General features: G+C 40.7%; 1 protein-coding gene across 1 annotated transcript in view; it reads left to right on the top strand.

The window, feature by feature from the left end:
• LOC120873524 (dynamin binding protein) overlaps positions 1 to 18,468 on the top strand; it is a 112,728-nt gene that overhangs the window by 17,836 nt on the left and 76,424 nt on the right. The window contains exons 2-3 of the mRNA XM_040254207.1: positions 13,867 to 14,020; positions 15,529 to 15,651. Coding sequence (XP_040110141.1) covers positions 13,876 to 14,020; positions 15,529 to 15,651 — 268 coding nt within the window. The 5' untranslated portion in view covers positions 13,867 to 13,875. The remainder of the gene's footprint in view (positions 1 to 13,866; positions 14,021 to 15,528; positions 15,652 to 18,468) is intronic.

Here is an 18,468-nt window from a genome sequence, read left to right as displayed (position 1 = left end):
TGAAGGGTAGAGAAGCGCCTTATCTTTTAAATCTTCGTTAGCCAAAAAACATGCCTATGCTTGAAAGAGATAAGGAAAGGAAAAAAGACGCTTACTTTGCAGATCTCTGTGCTATTTATCCTCATAGCTTAAGTTAATAAATTTTCTAGACATCTCCTGGAAACTGTCTTAAAAACTGCCTGTTATCACAAGTTTTTTTGCTCCTTGTTAGCTGCGGCTTCACCCTGAAGTTTCACTTTATAGTTTCAAATTAATCTGTACTCTACAGCTGCTATGGGTTGTGTTATCTGGGCATCTATTGTATACACAGCATGTTGGAGCTGTTAATTTTAATGTATCACTAGGCTGCTTCGCTCAGACATGTCCAGTGTATATACTTATGAGTCAGTGATTCTTAAATTTCATAACTGAGATTCATGCAGGATTTAAGAAGTGAAAATCTGAACGAGTACTTAAGGAATTGTTAGGATGACCCATTTGAAAAATGTCTTTAATGTAAATTTCCTCAAATTTGGTAATTCTAAAATATTAATCTTGGGACCTTCCTTCACCAGTGTGGATTGTCGAAAAAGACAAATTTGATGTAGAGATATATAAGCAATTTTAAAAATAACTAAAAAGGAAGGAAAATGTCAGCTTAATGTGGGGGTGCAGTGTGGAATCCTTTAAGTCAGTTGAAACAGGTGTCTGATAAGAGTCAGTCCTGAAGCTTTCTTTATTTATTTTAATTTACTTAATTTTGTTTTGGTTGTGCTGGGTCTTCGTTGCTGCCAGAGGGCTTCTCTCTACTTCCAGTGAAAGTGATCGAATGGGTGTCTCCGCATTGCAGGCGGATTCTTTACCAACTGAGCTATCAAGGAAGCCTCTAGTGAGCTGGAGGCCACTCTTTGTTGTGGAGCACGGGCTCTAGGCACCTGGGCTTCAGGAATTGTGGCATGTAGGCTCAGGAGTTGCAATTTGAGGGCTCCAGAGCAGGGGCTCAGTAGTTGTGGCTTACTTGCCCTGTGGCATGTGGGATCTTCCCCGACCAGAGATAGAAACAAACCAGTGTTTCCTGCATTGCAAGGTGGATTCTTTTTATTATTTATTTATTTGTTTGGCTGCACTGGGTCCAACCTAGACAGTGTATTAAAAAGCAGACATTACTTTGCCAACAGAGGTCTATCTAGTCAAGGCTATGGATTTTCCAGTAGTCATGTATGGATGTGAGAGTTGGACTATAAAGAAAGCCGAGCAGTGAAGAATTGATGCTTTTGATCTGTGGTGTTGGAGAATACTATTGAGAGTCCCTTGGACGCCAAGGAGATCCAGCCAGTCCATCCTAAAGGAGATCAGGCTTGAGTTTTCATTGGAAGGACTGATGTTGAAGCTGAAACTCCAATACTTTGGCCACCTGATGCGAAGAACTGATTCATTTGAAAAGACCTTGATGCTGGGAAAGATAGAGGGCAGGAGAAGGAGATGACAGAGGATGGGAGGGTTGGATGGCATCACTGACTCAATGGACATGAATTTGGGTAAACTCCAGGAGCTGGTGATGGACAGGGAGACCTGGCATGCTACGGTCCATGGGGTCGCAAGGAGTCAGACACAACTGAGTGACTGAACTGAACTGGGTCCTAGTTGCAGCATGTGGGATCTAGTTCCCTGACCAGGGATTGAACCTGGGCTCCCTGCATTGGGAGCACAGATTCTTAACCACAGGGCCACCAGGGAAGTCTTTGAAGCTTTCTTAATTTAAATTTTGTCTTTTGTCAAAAGAAACTAGAACTATTTAGATGTTTGAGATGAGAACTGCTCAGTTTAAATCCTGAAGAGGACTGAAGGGCCCTTCCATGATTGGTGGAAACTCTGATCTGTGTCCTCTTCCACCTGCTGAGGTTGTTGCCTTCCAATTTGGGACAAGTTTGAAATAAACAAAAAGTAACCCCTGAGGAACTAAAAAGCCTCTTGATGAAAGTGAAAGAGGAGAGTGAAAAAGTTGGCTTAAAGCTCAACATTCAGAAAACGAAGATCATGGCATCTGGTCCCATCACTTCATGGGAAATAGATGGGTAAAGAGTGGAAACAGTGTCAGACTTTATTTTGGGGGGCTCCAAAATCACTGCAGATGGTGACTGCAGCCATGAAATTAAAAGATGCTTACTCCTTGGAAGAAAAGTTATGACCAACCTAAATAGCATATTCAAAAGCAGAGACATTACTTTGCCAACAAAGGTCCATCTAGTCAAGGCTATGGTTTTTCCAGTGGTCATGTATGGATGTGAGAGTTGGATTGTGAAGAAAGCTGAGCGCCGAAGAACTGATGCTTTTGAACTATGGTGTTGGAGAAGACTCTTGAGAGTCCCTTGGACTGCAAGGAGATCCAACCAGTCCATTCTGAAGGAGATCAGCCCTGGGATTTCTTTGGAAGGACTGATGTTGAAGCTGAAACTCCAGTATTTTGGCCACCTCATGAGAAGAGTTGACTCATTGGAAAAGACTCTGATGCTGAGAGGGATTGGGGGCAGGAGGAGAAGGGGGCGACAGAAGATAAGATGTCTGGATGGCATCACCAACTCGGTGGACGTGAGTCTGAGTGAACTCCAGGAGTTGGTGATGGACAGGGAGGCGTGCTGCGATTCATGGGGTCGCAAAGAGTTGGACACAACTGAGCGACTGAACTGAAGACAGTTTATGACAGCAGATTCCTTTCCTTTTCTACCCTCGTTTCTCTGACCATCCCTCCTGCGTCAGAGCAGGCTTTTCATTTTTTCTTACAGTCCAACATTACATAACATGTTTCGCAAAGTGCATGTTGTGAATTGGTGCTGCTGTCATCAGGAGAGCACAGCGGGCTGGAGGAAGATACTTGATTGAGGACAACTGGCCCAGGCCCTGCTGCTCAGCCTCATGGGGGCCACCATGCTCAAGAGGGGTTCTACTTTTCCCCTTCATCTATTGCTGGTTATTTGAGTAATCACCTGGCGATGACTGCTGACTTTCTGTCCAAAACGAGCTCTGGTGACATAAAGCAGAGGAGGAAGTGATGTTTTCCTAGCTTCTCTCATTTCCTTCCTGAAACAGATTTAAACTTCATTTTCTGACACCTCTTACCCTTTCGCCCAGAGGAAAGAGCCTGTTCTTATTAGTCCTATAATGCCAAGAATAAGAGAACTGTGCAATTGCTTTTGAGGTTAAAAATTACTTTTCATTACTTGGATTTGAAATTTCCATTCTCCGAAACTGACGTTTTATGAAGAGTTCAGTTTCAGGACATAAGGAAATTTCCAGATGCTCAGGAACCTATACTGGAGAGTCCCTCCAAAGGGAACCCTCTCCCAGCTCTTCTCAGGTCAGCAAAGATGTACCTGGGCTCCTGCAGCACACCCATTTTGTAGGAGCAAACAGGAGAGGAAGAGAAACTGTCTTCTAGTTCAGGAAATCCCTTCAGAAATTTGATACAGAAAGTTCAGAATTTAGACTTCTGCTCTACACTGGGCAGTGTTAGGAAGAGCATGCCAGGTGTCGTCAGTGCTGTTTGAAAGAATAGAGTACCTTTTCAAAGTTCTCACACGTTGTGTCCTACTTCCCTAGGACACAATGGATTGTGAAATAGATTGCTCAGAATTTCAAAGCAATTTGGAGTCTAGGCCCATGCACCAAATCTGTCAACAATAAGATTTTTTTTTTTGAAGGGTGTGTGCACAGGAACCCAGGCATTAGTCTTTTTCTAAATATATTTTAAGCCTTCAAAATTTATCTCTCTTTTATCTCTCACCTAGATTTAGGATGGTCGATTTAGGAAACTAACGTTATATGGTTTCCTGTATTTTCTCTCCATTTTTTCATGCATAGTTCTCATAAACTCAGAAGAATCCTTTTGGGCATGTATCTGTCAGGGGCTCAGCAGAATGTAGAAGGCATACTCAAATCAGGTAATTTGAGGAGGTCCCACTTAGAACAGACAGATGTAGGGAAAATTCTGGAGAATTGTACTGTACCCCAGAGATAGCCAGTGAGCCACCCAGGCCTCAAGGGACAGGAAACTGAGTCGTTACCTGACTCTCTTTCTTTTTCAGCTTCCTTATATTAGCTGTGGCCTTTAGTAGAATGACATAGCCAAGCCAACTCACAGCCCAGCTGGAAAAGATGCATGGAAATAAACACCCAACCTCACCATCCCTCTGCCTTCAGTCTCCTGCTGGTGATGCCCATTGGCTGAACCAAACTGGAAGCCAGAGGCAAGGGAACACCTTGATTCAGTTCTTGTGGGTCAGCCTCATGGAGCATAGATAGAGCAAGGGGAGGAGAGACAGACCTAGAAGGGGAAGTGGAAGACACCCAACCCTGGCTTTAATGTTCAGTGTTCTCGGTCTGTCCCAGGTTTGATGTCAATATCTAAGAATCCACCTGCAATGCAGGAGACCCTGATTGGATTCCTGAGTCACGAAGATCCACTGTAGAAGGGATAGGCTACCCACTCCAGTGTTCTTGGGCTTCCTTCGTGGCTTAGCTGGTAAAGAATCCGCCTGCAATGTGGGACACCAGGGTTCTATCCCTGGGTTAGGAAGGTTCCCTAGAGAAGGGAATGGCTACCCCCTCCAGTATTCTGGCCTGGAGAATTCCATGGACTGTATAGTCCATTGGGTCGCAAAGAGTCGGACATGACTGAGCGACTTTCACTTTCTTTCACTTTTCTTTCAGGGGAAAAGTTTGTCATCTCAGATTTTCTTTTAATGAAGTATGTCCAGACTTGTAGATATGTTGCTTGTCAGAAATTATTGAAGTTTACTAGGCCTTCTTCTACATTCTCTCACATCTTATGACATAGATTTTTAAAAATCTTTGTTATGATAAATATATATGTGTGTGTATGTAAAACATAGAATTTACCATTTTGCCGTTTTAAGTGTACAGTTCTGTGGCGTTAAATTCATTCATTTTATTGTGCCACCGTCATCATCATCTATCTTCAGAACCTTTCCATGGTCACAAACAAACTGTACCCATTTTCTTTCTCCTCATCCCCCGGTAACCACCTTTCTACTTACTGTTTCTGTGAGCTTTACTACTATTGATACATCATATAAGTGAAATCACACAGTATTCGTCTTTTTGTGACTTAGCACAGTATGCTCAAGGTTCATCCACTGTGGTATGTGTCAGAATGCCCTTCCTTTTTAATAATACTCTATTGTCTGTATATGCTGCATTTTGTTTACCTGTTCTTTTGATGGCCACACAGGTTGCATGATGTACTTTTCTAAGTGTTATTTTTATTTCTGGATGTGCTTTTGTTAACACTGAATACACTCACTCTCATGGCTGCAGCTTTTACATGTCCAGCCTGATCTCTCACAGAACTGCAAGGTGATAAGAGAGCAAGGGAGCTCAAACAGTGGATGTGGGCTTGAGCCAGAGAGAAGGACATCATCTGGAGGCAGTTTAAGTGTGTGGAAAGACAGTGGAACCTACCATGGATAAAAGAAACAGTGTGTAAACGAAGGAATGAGTTTTGGACAGAAAGTGCTTTGTGGGAGCAGAGAGCTTTTTGATTGGTTAGGATTGCACAAGGACTACTTATGAATAACTGGAATGAGAAACAGTTAAAAAAATAATATAAAGTTTGACCTGAAAAAAAGTGTGCCGTGCCAGAGAAGTTGAATTAAAAAGCAGTTCTTGGCTGGATTGACTCAATCTTTAATACAGTAAAATGTCCCTCCAAGAGAGCAATGTGGCTTATAGCCTTCCCCAGGTTTATAGTAACCATAGAGCTCTTGCATTTGGGGACAATCTGGTTAGTGTCCTCAGCATGTTTTGGGGAAATGATGGGGACTAAGCCAAGTTTCTTGGGTGCAGGAACTACAGGTCATCTCACAACATCTTGACTGTTCCTTGGTACATCAGAGAAGTAAAACTGGATAGAGAGATTGCTGCCAAGGTCTTTAGTCCACTGAAAGTGTTAAAATATCCTTAGTGAAAGTCACTCAGTTGTGTGCAACTCTTTACAACCCCAGGCTGCTCGGTCCATGGATTTCTTCAGGCCAAGAATACTGCAATGGGTTGCCATTTCCTTTTTTTGCTCCCCTATGGTCTATAGCCTGCCAGGCTCCCTCCACCAAAAAAGAAAAAAAAGAAAATGATTTATGAATCAATTGTCTGCTCTATTGATCTCTTCCTCGTGGAAAGAAGCCTGTTTCCTTATTAGATAGTGGTTGGGTTATCTACAGGGTCTTCTTTTGTCCTATGTAGGGCAGATACTTTGGGATAGGAGTTGAGTTGCTTAGGACAATAGAGGAGAGTTTAAATGTTCCTGTTAGTCACCAACAGAATTAGAAAATAAATATTTAAAGAATATTGGGTTAAAGAGTCATCAACTGATTAGCCTACCCAGCAGAGCCAGATTTTCAGCCTGCGTGGGAATTTGATTGACTCCATTTGGCTTGACTAAAATTTGTTGAATATGTGAATGCATTATAGAGAGTAGGAAAATCTTGTAAATTCTTAAGCAACTGTGTAATGTTTAAAAATTGACCATTTAAAAGATTAGCCAGGTTCCCTGACAGATTAGTGAGGAGAAAAATTGTATCTTTAGCTAAAAAGAGAGGAAAATGTTACTTCCCCAAAAGAAAATGCATTGTAAACAAATAATAAACTCTAGTTAAGATATATGCTGAAGTGTTGGGGGAAATATCTGTAATATATTTTGAAATACATCAAAACATAACAAGGATTGAAAAATGGGGAGCTCGATGATAGGTGACAAAGTGCCCGCAGTAACATGTTAATGGTAGATTCTGTGTGGTGGGTGTCAGCTTCTTTCAGCTTGGCTGTTTGAAAATTTTCATAATAAAATGTTGGAGAACTAAAGAGAGGAAAATGGAAATTTAGTGATTTTGAAGGAAGAACCAGTGAGATGTAAGAGAATTAATAAATTTACATTAAAAAGTACATGGGCATTGGAGTCAAGTAGACTTGAGTTCTGGTTCTGGTTTAGCTTTGCGTCAGAGAGCTAAGTATGTTGTGTAGTGGTGCCACTGGGATTTGAAGCCAGGGACCCTGACTTGAGTCGAGCTCCTTGCTCTCCACCTTGCAGTGTGGTGATGGTACAAGCTCCTAGCTCAGTGTCTGGCATGTGGTAAATTCTTAAATAGTTGCTATTGCGGTTAGTGTACTGTCTGGATTATAGAGGATGAAGAAGTATCAGATTCTGATGTTTGATCTGAAAGACTTATATGACACTGTTACTCAAGCTGGAAGATAAAACTATTTGTGGAGAAGAGATGGTTAATTTAGTTTCAGATAAGTGGAAGTAGAGATTTTGATATGAACAGTTCCTTGTGTTTTCCTGAAGTTCAGGAAATCATTTGCTCACCAAAAATTACTCACTGAGCATCTAGACCAGTGAACAAAACACAAAAATCTCCTCCCTCATAGAGTTTTATATCCTATGAGGGTTTGAAGAATGAAGGGTCTTTGCATCTCACATGCAGAGTGATTCTGCTAAGGAGGAGAGACAGGCATTCACCAGCAAGAGAAGAAACGCTGTCATAGCAAACTTTCTGATGTCCCAGACATTATGCCATCCAGGCATTTATTTCCTCTGCCTTCTCTCAGGCCCATCTGCATTCTGATTTCCAATGTATTAATAGTTCTTTTTTGCTTCCATCTGAAGTTGGTGAAACAGTTTATGTGTAAACTAGTTATGATTAAGTTTCAAAATATTTTTTGGCCATACTACACGGCAAGCAGGATCTTAGTTCCCCAACCAGGGATTAAACCCAGGCCACGACAGTGAAAGCGCCTAGTCCTAACTACTGGATCACCAGGGAATCCCAGTCCTGGCTTCTAAAATGGCCCAGACAGAAACAATAATTGTTGCTTTTCATAGTGTGTACAGAGAAGACAGATGAAATTCACGCTATTCCACATAAAACAGAGGACATAAAGACCTCCTTTCTGGTCTCACCCACGAATCCTGTAGTTTAGCCAGGCTCTGGCTGCAGCACTCTTCCAGGGTGTGTGTTCCTTAGTGATTACGCACTCCTTCCAATAGGGTAGGAGGTCAGGCAGTAAAAGTACTTATTGAGCCAGACCCTCCTCTGCTTCTGAGTCATTTTCTGGTAGAGCAGGAAGGTTCTCAAGGAGAAGCTTTAACCCTTTCAGCTCACAAAGGTCACTCCTCCATGGACCAGGGTAGCTCTCTAAGTCACCCTCTGGGGCTTATGCTAATTCTCTCCTTGATATTTTAGATAATGAGGTATATATTTAGTATGATAGATGAAATTTGAGAAAAGATAATAGTAGGAAAAGGAAAATAATATCTACCTTGGCTCAACCCTGAGTTATTTTAATAATATATAGATGGTTAAGGATTTTGCAAAATATTGTTTGTTTTAGGGGAAAGAAATATTTTTGACACCACCCTTATGTGGAAATCTGACATCTGGCAACTTCAGCTGTCTGGAAGACCGCCAGAAACTAAGAAAGAGGCCTCAGAGCACATAAAAAATAACTGTCGAAGGACTCTAGCACTACCACACGTACTTTACCCTGCAGAAGAGCTGTGAGCCTCGTACTTGGAGTGTGTTTACTTCTTATTTATCTAGAAACTTGTAATAATTTTGGTGATGTGTGTGTGGTTCCCTGCCACTCCCAGCAGATTATAAACAACGATCTAGAAAGAGGTAGAAAAGTTGACAGATGGCAGAGCAAAGGCTGACATTAAAAGAGAAAAACCTAAAACTTGCATAGCACTGGTGCTGTGTGTCACAGAAGAGTACAGTAAGAAATGGTCGTAATTACGAGCTTATTATTAAGTTAGTGTTCAGTGTCTTTTCTGTTGATGGCAAGGATGTATGTTATATGCCTAGGTTTTAAACATGGTCAAAGTTAACCATGTTTGACATGTTGAAATAGTAAATTATATACTTGAAATATCACAAATTTGTATACTTGAAATATCACATTCTCTGATGATGCTATATCGTTGACAGATTTAACCTTGTAGATGATTATGGAAATGATGTTTAATAATAACTGCTAACACTTATTGAGCACCTACTGTGTTCCCCCTGTCCTAGGTGCTTTCACACTATTAGCATACTGGTTATGGGTTTGAAGACAGGCAGATCTGCATTCCTGTTCCATGTCTGACTTACTGTGTGACCCTGGGCAGATTACATCACCTCTCTGAGCTTGCAGAATGGGAACCAACTATATACAGCAGGGCTGTTGTGCAGACCCAAGGAGGGAAGTCACAGTGCTACGTATAGAAGTGCTAATTAAATATTAGGCCTTGTTGTTGTTCAGTTGCTAAGTCGTGTCTGACTCTCGGCGACCCCATGGACTGCAGCACACCAGCCTTCTCTGTCCTCCACTGTCTCCTGGAGTTTGCTCAAACTCATGTCCATTGAGTCAGTGATGCCATCCAGTCATCTCAGCCTCTGTCATCCCCTTTTCCTCCTGCCTTCAATCTTTCCCAGCATCAGGTTCTTTGCCATGAGTCAGCTCTTCTCATCAGGTGGCCAAAGTATTGGAGTGTCAGCTTCAGTCCTTCCAAAAGATAAATAGCGTTGATTTCATTTAGGAATGACTAGTTTGATCTCCTTGCAATCCAAGGGACTCTCAAGAGTCTTCCCCAGCACCACAGTTCAAAAGCATCAATTCTTTGGTGCTCAGCCTTCTTTATGGTCCCACTGTCACATCTGTACATGACTACTGGAAAAAACATATTTTTGACAGTGTTATGAACCTCTATCCATAGGCATTAGTATAATTACTTTTATCATTATCGTCACCCTCTTGATGGTTATTATGAAAGTATGATTATCTCCATTTTTTTTTTTAAAAAGAAGTTGAAGCCCAAGTAATATATCCAAGGTGAAAAAGCTAATATATAGTGGAGCTGGGATTTGAACGTTGATCTCTCTGAGACACCAGGAGCCCAGTAATTTGCATTCACATTATGCTGCCTCCTCAGTGTGTGATTTTTAATTGTGTTAGTCACTCAGTCGTGTCTGAGTCTTTGCGACCCCATGAACTGTAGCCTGCCAGGCTCCTCTGTCCATGGGGTTTCCCAGGCAAGAATACTGGAATGGGTTGCCATTTCCTACTCTGGGGGATCTTCCCAACCCAGGGATCGAACCTGGGTCTCCTGCATTGCAGGCAGACACTTTACGATCTGAGCCACTAGGGAAGATTTGTATATGTTTTAATACTTAAAGAAAATATGTGGTGGGAGAGGATGTGGGGAATGTTACTAGCTACTTCACTTTTCCATTGTACACCCAAGTCATCTCATTATAGGAAAAAAGTTTCTGTAACACAAGGATAAGCTCTTTTTACTCAGTAGTTCAAGTGAAATATGTAACATTTGTATTGCATGAGTCATTAGAAACTTACAGGTACTTTGCATTAATAGACTAAACAATTTATTATGTGCCTAAATGTTTGTCCACATCATTCTTAGACTGTAAACTTAATGAAGCTATAACTATTCTTTTTTGTAATTAGGCACTTGGTGCTTTTTGATGTTGGTTATGGTTATATGTAGGGGCTTCTCAGGTGGTGCTAGTGGTAAAGAACTTGCCTGCAGATGTCGGAGACATAAGAGATGTAGGTTCGATCCCTGGGTTGGGAAGATCCCCTGGAGGAGGGCATGGCAACCCACTCCAATATTCTTGCCTGGAGAATCCCATGGACAGAGGAGCCTGGCAGGCTACAGTCCTTGGGGTTGAAAAGAATCACACTGAAATGACTTAGCATAGTTATAAGTGAGATGAAAGTTAGAATCCTCATCTCTACCAGCACCAAATGAATACTTGATGCAAATAAAGAACAGTAGGCTTGGGACCTGGACGCTCTGGAGATTTTCTGTTGCTTCTTATAAAAGATCTGGGAGAAGAGTAAAGTAATCCTGAGGGTTTCCAGTATATATATGCCCTCCTTTTTATTGCCTCCCTTTTTGTTGCTTGAAGTGAAGTGTTAGTTGCTCAGTCGTGTCTGACTGTCTGACCCGATGGACTACAGCCTGCCAGGCTCCTCTGTCCATGGGATTCTCCAGGCAAGAATACTGGAGTGGGTAGTCATTCCCTTCTCCAGGGGATCTTCCTGAGCCAGGGATGGAACCCAGGTCTCCTGCATTGCAGGCAGATTCTTTACCATCTGAGCCACCAGGTGAGCATGCACGTAGGCTCCCTTGACAGAGAATAACAGACACATTGTCTTATAACAGCACAGATACCATAGCACGTAGTATCCAAGTTTGGACTGTAGGCTTCTTTGAACAGAAAACACATTGTTGATGTGGTATAGCGTACTCAGTCTTGTCTGGAGGCGCCATCTACATAGTCTTTTCTTGTTTTTTTTTTTTTTTTAATGGATTTTTATTTTTCAATGCATTTTAAATCTGCGCTACTGTTGCTGTTATTCAGGTCAAATTACTTTTTTGTTTTAATAGAAGTAAGTAGGGACCAGAATGCCCTCAGTCCAAATCCTGGCCCTGCTGCTATAAACTCTGTGATCTTGAACAAATTAAGTTTTATAACTTTCTGAGCCTCAGTACCCCCATATTTAAGGTAGAGAGACCACACAAAACTAAAAAGCTTTTGTACAGCAAAGGAAATTATCAACAAAAGAAAAACACCACCTACTGAATGGGAGAAGATATTTGCAAATGATATAACCAACTCAGTATCAAATAAACACCCCAATTAAAAGAATAAACAGATCTAGACATTTTTCTGAAGAAAGTGTACAGATGGGCAACAGGCACATGAAGAGATGCTCAACACCACTGGTCATCAGGGAATACAAATTAAAACTGCAGTGAGTTGTCACCTCACACTTAACCATATCGGCTGTTAAAGAGACCAAATAACATGTGTTGGCAAGGATGTAATCTGGAGAAAAGGGAACCCTTACGCTGTTGGTGGGACTATAAACTGGTACACCCACTATGGAAAACAGTATGGAGGTTCCTCAAAAAATTAAAAACAGGGCTACCGAGTGATCCAGCAATTCCAGCCCTGGATATTTATCTGACAAAAGCTAATTCAGAAAGAGAGATGAGCCCCTATGTTCATTGCAGCATTATTTACAAAAGCTGTAAACTTAGGAAGCAAACTTAGTGCCTGTTAGTAGGTAAATGGATGAAGAAGATGTGGTTATATTATATATCTGTGTGCGTGTGTGTGTATATATGTAATGGAATATTACTAATTCATAACAAAGAATGGAATCTTGCCATTTTTGATAATGTGAATGGATCTAGAGGGCATCATGCTAAATGAAATGTCAGAGAAAGACAAATTCTGTATGATTTCGCTTATATGTGAAATCTAAAAAACAAATGAACAAATGTAAAATAGAAACAAAGTCATAGACACAAAGAACAAACAGTTGCCAGAGGGGAGGTGGGCGGGAGGAGGAAGGAATAGATGAGAGAGTTTAAGAAGTAACTTCCAGTTGTACAATAAATGATTCACAAGTATGAAATGTATAGTGTGGGGAATACAGTTGATAACTCCTGTCTTTGTATGATGACATATCATGACTAGATTTATCATGGTGATCACTTTGAAATGTGTAGAAGTATTGAATCACCAAGTTGTGTAACAGGAACTGACGTGGTGTTATAGGTCAACTAGACTTCAGATACAAACAAACTCGGAAAAAGAAATCAGAGTTTGTGGTCACCATAGATAGGGCAGAGATGGCTGGGGGAATTGGATGAAGGCAATCAAAATGTATAAACTCCCCTAGAAGACTCAGGTTCAATCCTTGGGTTGAGAAGATCCCCTGGGAGGAGGGCATGGCAATCCACTCCAGTATTCTTGCCTGGAGAATCCCGTGAACAGAGGAGCCTGGCAGGCTACAGTTCATGGGATCACAAAAAGTCAGACACGACTGAGTGACTTTCTCTCACTTCACTGTAAGATAAGTAAGTACTAGGGATGTAATGTACAACATGATCAGTATAATTAATGCTGCGTATGTTATGTATGAAAGTTACTAGGGGTGTACATCCTAAGAGCCCTCATCAGAAGGAAAATACATGTTTAAAATGTAATTTTTAAATACATTTCTTTAATTTTGTATCTATATGAAATGATGGATGTTCACTAAACTTATTGCAATAATCACTTCATGATTAAACTTATGCAGAATATACTCTGTTAGTTGCTCAGTCGTGTCCAACTGTATGCAACCCCACGAACTAGAGCCCACTAGGCTTCTCTTTGTCCATGGAATTAGTGGAGTGGGTTGCCATTGCCTTCTCCAGGGGATCTTCCAAAGCCAGAGATTGAATCCAGGTCTCCTGCATTGCAGTCAGGCAGACTCTTTACCATCTAAACCACCAGGGAAACAAAAACTTACGCAGAGGTGTACGTCAATTATATAAATAAAACTTGAAAAAATAAAATATATATGGAAATACAAAGAGAAGAAATAAATAAGCAAAAAAAGATATAGTTATGAGGAATAGATGAAATGCCATATTTCAGTTCCCTACCTTTTAAATACCATATTTTAAAAGTACCCTCTTGCCTTGTACTTTAAAAATGTTAATTTCCATATTGCCTTCCTCAGGCATATTGGAAAGTCTGCAGTTCCACATTACATGTTTTCTGTTACTCATAGCTATAGGTCATTTTTTTTTTTTGATTCCAGCATGACTTTGAAAATCAAATGAAAATGTATGAGGAAATTATTGTTTTTTAAAGAAATAAGTGAGATAGCATTCTGATTTTTTAAAACTTCTTATTTACTTTGACTTCATTATAAGTACCTTTATATTTTAACGATAATTCTCAAGATTTAGGTCTATACTGCAGTGTCTTAATAATTCTACTTTCCCATTTCTTTTACCTTTCGTTCCAGGTTTAAAAGATGGAGGCTGGCTCAGTGGTTCGAGCCATCTTTGACTTCTGCCCTAGCGTGTCAGAAGAACTGCCACTCTTTGTGGGAGATATTATTGAGGTATTGGCAGTGGTGGATGAATTTTGGCTTCTAGGAAAGAAAGAGGATGTGACAGGTAAGAGGCTTATGATTCTTCACATTCAAAATAGGCCACAGGCGCTCCCTTTTTTCTATATTAAAAATTAAGGTTTAATGGCAAGCCCAGTAAATAAATTTCAGATCCTTTTGTGTTTTCTGTATGTGTTTGCTGTGGTTTCTACCAGCGTGGAGAGAACTTCTATTATCAGTGCATCTCTCCTTGCAGGCTCCTTTAAAAGGTTGACATGGTTAGATACCAGCTGCCCTCTTAAATCCCCGGGTGACCTAAATTTATTAAAGTTGCCCTGTACCCTAGATGCACTTACCTCCCACTTTGCATGCACCTGGTTTCCTTTTTTCTATTCTTGAAAACATATATTAGCACCAATTTCTTTCATGAATTCAGGAGGAGACTAGAAGTTCTTCTCCCACAATATGCATCTGTGTTAAATCCAGCCTTAACTTGCATATATTTATGTATATCTGGCTTGGAGTATATCTTAACAGTCCTCAGAACAGACTCTGTTGATACTTAACCCATATTTGGGGGATAATAGATTATTTCCCAGTAGATGTGATACCTCAGCTAGGATAAATATGGTGTGTCAGAAGTCAAAGAGGATAGGCAGAGAGGATTGCTTATTCAGGGGCCCTGGAACAAGAGGAAACGAGCATGGAGGAACCGAGAAAAGTTCAGTCTGGCATGAAGTGTGAATGGTTGAGATGGGGGAGATGGCCTGGGGAGATGAACAGAGATTAGATCATGGAGGACAGCGCATGCTATGGAAAGGGGTTATGGAAACGGGCTGCTGTAAACGTGCTTCAGGCACAGTCAGACTTGTATTTTACAAAGCTCTCTGCTTCAAATTGAAGAATGATAGGAAAGGGCAAAGCCAAAAGCAGGGAGGTGCGATGGGAAGTTGTTGCAATAATCAAGGTGAGATGTAGCTGTGGTTTGGACCGAGACGATGAGTCTTGAGATAGTGGACAGATGCAAGAGATATATAGAAGGTGGAATCAGCTAGACTTTCTGATGCTTTCCAACTGACAGGCTTGTCTATCTACTATTACCTATTAAAACCCTGCCCATCTTCAGACTCAACTGTAGTTTTTTTTCATAAAATTATTCATTTTCTTCCTGACCCATTTTCTGCCTTCTCTGAACTTCCATAACAATTTGTATACCTATGAGTTGACACTGGATTTCAGACTGAATTATTGCTTATGTCTGAATTAGATTTTATGTCTGAACTAGATTTCAAGATCTTTCAGGGCCAAGACTGTCTTACTCTTTTGCCCCTCTGCAGTGTGCCTTTGCTAGAGTGACGGCCATTAAATGCTTCTTGGATTGAATTGCACTCTCTGTGTTCTGCAGGTGCCTAATTTTGTCCGTTGCACATTTTCTACAGTAGATTTTCCAGCTATGAGTACTCAGTGAGTTTTTAATTTGGGGTCTATAAATGAGCTCAGAAAAAAGCTTTTTGTCCTGGGACACAAATAGAAAAAAGGAATTTTAATACTGGAAATGTTTGCTTTTATTTTCAGGACAGTTCCCCAGCAGTTTTGTAGAAGTTGTTACCATTCCCAGTCTAAAAGAGGGCGAGAGACTGTATGTCTGTATCTGTGAGTTTACATCCCTAGAACTGAACAGTCTTCCTCTCCATCGAGGTAAGTTCATCACCCAAGAGTAGTCTGTTTAAAATAATACGGGTCAGTCCATTTTGACAACTAGATCTTTTTTGAATTTTTATAAGTAATTAACCCCTAGAGAGTCTTCAATAATACCAAGATAGAGCTGACAATAATAAATCCTTATCTTTTGAGTAGCATTTTATAATTTCTACAGTATTTTTTTCTCACAGATAGAGTCTCATTTCATTCTCTATGTCTTGTGTAGTCAAGTCTTAGGTACTAAAACTTATTTATTAATGTACAATAATAGAGCAGGAATTGTGGTATGCAAATTAAGGCAGAGATGCAGAACATTCCCGTTGCTATGCAGCTATTAGGTAATGTTATTAAAGTTCTCATCAGAACAAGTTTAAAAGGAAGTGGTTTTAAACAGATAGTCATAGTCATGTCTCAGTGATATTTCAAGTATTTCTTGCTTCATGTACTCTGATAGACTTGAAAGAAAGTGAAAGTGAAGTTGCTCAGTCGTGTCCGACTCTTTGCGGCCCCGTGGACTGTAGCCCACCAGGCTCCTCCGTCCATGGGATTCTCCAGGCAAGAATACTGGAGTGGGTTGCCATTTCCTTCTCCAGGGGATCTTTCTGACCCAGGGATTGAACCCAGGTCTCCCACATTGCAGGCAGACGCTTTAACCTCTGAGCCACCAGGGAAGCCTGAATGTCTGAAGAGTGACTAAACCATTTCAGCACACATACGTATGTACATACATTTCTGCATAAGCACAGAAACCAGTAGTGTTCCACGAACTGAAGCTTATGATCAGTGCAGTTTTGGGACTCACAGCAGTCATTAGAATTGTATGATTTATTGGATATATTAATATTGTTACTTACTCTTCTGAGTATGGCACTAAAGGGATAGACTTAATTTCCTTTCCTTTTCTTTTTTTGGCCATCCTCACGGCATGTGGGATCTTAGTTCCCTACCAGGGATCAAACCCATGCCCTCTGCAATGGAAACAGTCTTCACCACTGGACCACCAGGGAAGTCCTGGAATGGGCTTAATTTCTTAAACTATGTACATTTATGAGAGAGAGTGCACACAGAGTTGGGGAGAGAGACCAAGCAAACTCTCTAACCTTTTTTCAGTGAGAAGAAAGGAAAAGTGGACTTTGACCTTAATCCTCAAAATCAGTTGTCAGAGTTTCTTGTCTTCACTTTACACTGAGCCCTACCTCTGTTCTGAATACATTTTTGCTAATCAGTGTTGCGAAGACAGAAGTAGAGGAAGATGTTATAGCAGGGAACCTTATCTGTTCATAACTCACAGTTCTTCCACTGGAGGGTTGAGTTCACGTCAGTCAGACCAATCAGAAGGTGTGGAGAAAGGGCCAGAGCCCAGTGGCTAACAACATTGATACGACTTTGTTATCTATTATTCTGTGTATAACAGTATGCTATATGGGAATGTACAGTATGTCTACAACATTTAAGGAATTTGAGAATGTGGCTTCTGGAATTAGTCTTTCCCAATGGCTTAGTTAGTAAAGAATCCACAAGCAGTGCATGAGACATAGAATATGTGGGTTCGATCCCTGGGTCAGGAAGATCCCCTGGAGAAGGAAATGGCAACCCACTCTAGCATTCTTGCCTGGAAAATCTCATGGACAGAGGAGCCTGGTGGGCTACAGACCACGGAGTCTCAAAGAGCTGGACATGACCGAGAGACTAAGCACAAAGTTGTCTTAGGTACTAAGCAGAGAGATTTTCTGCTGAATGCTTCCCTTGAGAAGACTGGACTAATGTGTTGTGAACTTGCTTTCAAGTTAAAATCCACCTCAGGAATCCCAGGGTCACCAAAGAAATTCTCAGGAAGACCTTGGTGTGGACCTTTCTGCTACAAGTCACCTCTCCGAAGACTGACTCAGGGTCAGGCTGGATCCTGGAGCCTGTAGATCTTATCTTAACTAGCTTTTAACAAGTTAAGCCTGAGGAGCTCCTCTGTCTATGGGATTCTCCAGGCAAGAATACTGGAGTGGGTTGCCATGCCCTTCTCCAGGGAATCTTCCCCGCACAGGGATCAAACCTGAGTCTCTTAAGTCTCCTGTGCTGGGAAGTGGGTTCTTTACAACTAGCACCACTATTCAGCTCTGTTTCTTTCAATGCTTTTCACATCTTTTAGTTCTGTATGTCTTCTGATTGGGACATATAGCTTTTGAAGATGAGGAAGTTAGGTATATGTATACAATTTTTAATTTTGGGGGAAGCTTAGCATGAGACACAGAAGTGACTTTAATTCCTTTGATTTTCTATTGTTTTATACTACATATGGTTTATGAAGATCTGTGTCTCCACTCAGGAGTATATACATTCCTTTATCCCTAGTACTTTAGTACTGTTAATCCAGTTCCTTGTTGTTTCTTTACCTTTCCTTTGATCCTTCAATGTAGCAGTGAAGCGTCTCCTCTTCTGTGATTTAATGTATGTCAAGAGGGATTTGGAAACCTTTAAGAGCATGTGTGATAATGTTTGAGACCTGTTTTGTTTTATCATGCTGCCTTCAGTTGTTATTTACTTACCTTTCAGAAGTATCACTGAAATAAGAGAAAAAGTATATCTATTATAACTATAAAATTATTTATATATATGTATAATTAATATATATTATATATAGTTAGAGCTGGCAGTATAGTTTAGGGGGTAAGAATTCTGATGTCCCTAGATTTAAATTGAGCTTCACAACTCAGTAGCTATTGACTTTGGTTTAATTACTTAAGTTCTCTTGGCCTCAGTGTCCTTATCTACAAATGATAGTATCTACCTCAGGGTAGTTGTGAGGACTTAATGAGGTTA

The sequence above is a fragment of the Oryx dammah genome, unplaced genomic scaffold (assembly GCF_014754425.2).
Source record: "Oryx dammah isolate SB20612 unplaced genomic scaffold, SCBI_Odam_1.1 HiC_scaffold_14, whole genome shotgun sequence".
NCBI lineage: Eukaryota > Metazoa > Chordata > Mammalia > Artiodactyla > Bovidae > Oryx > Oryx dammah.
The sequence above is the reverse complement of the archived record's forward strand: the minus strand, read 5'-3'. Positions and strand labels throughout refer to the sequence as shown.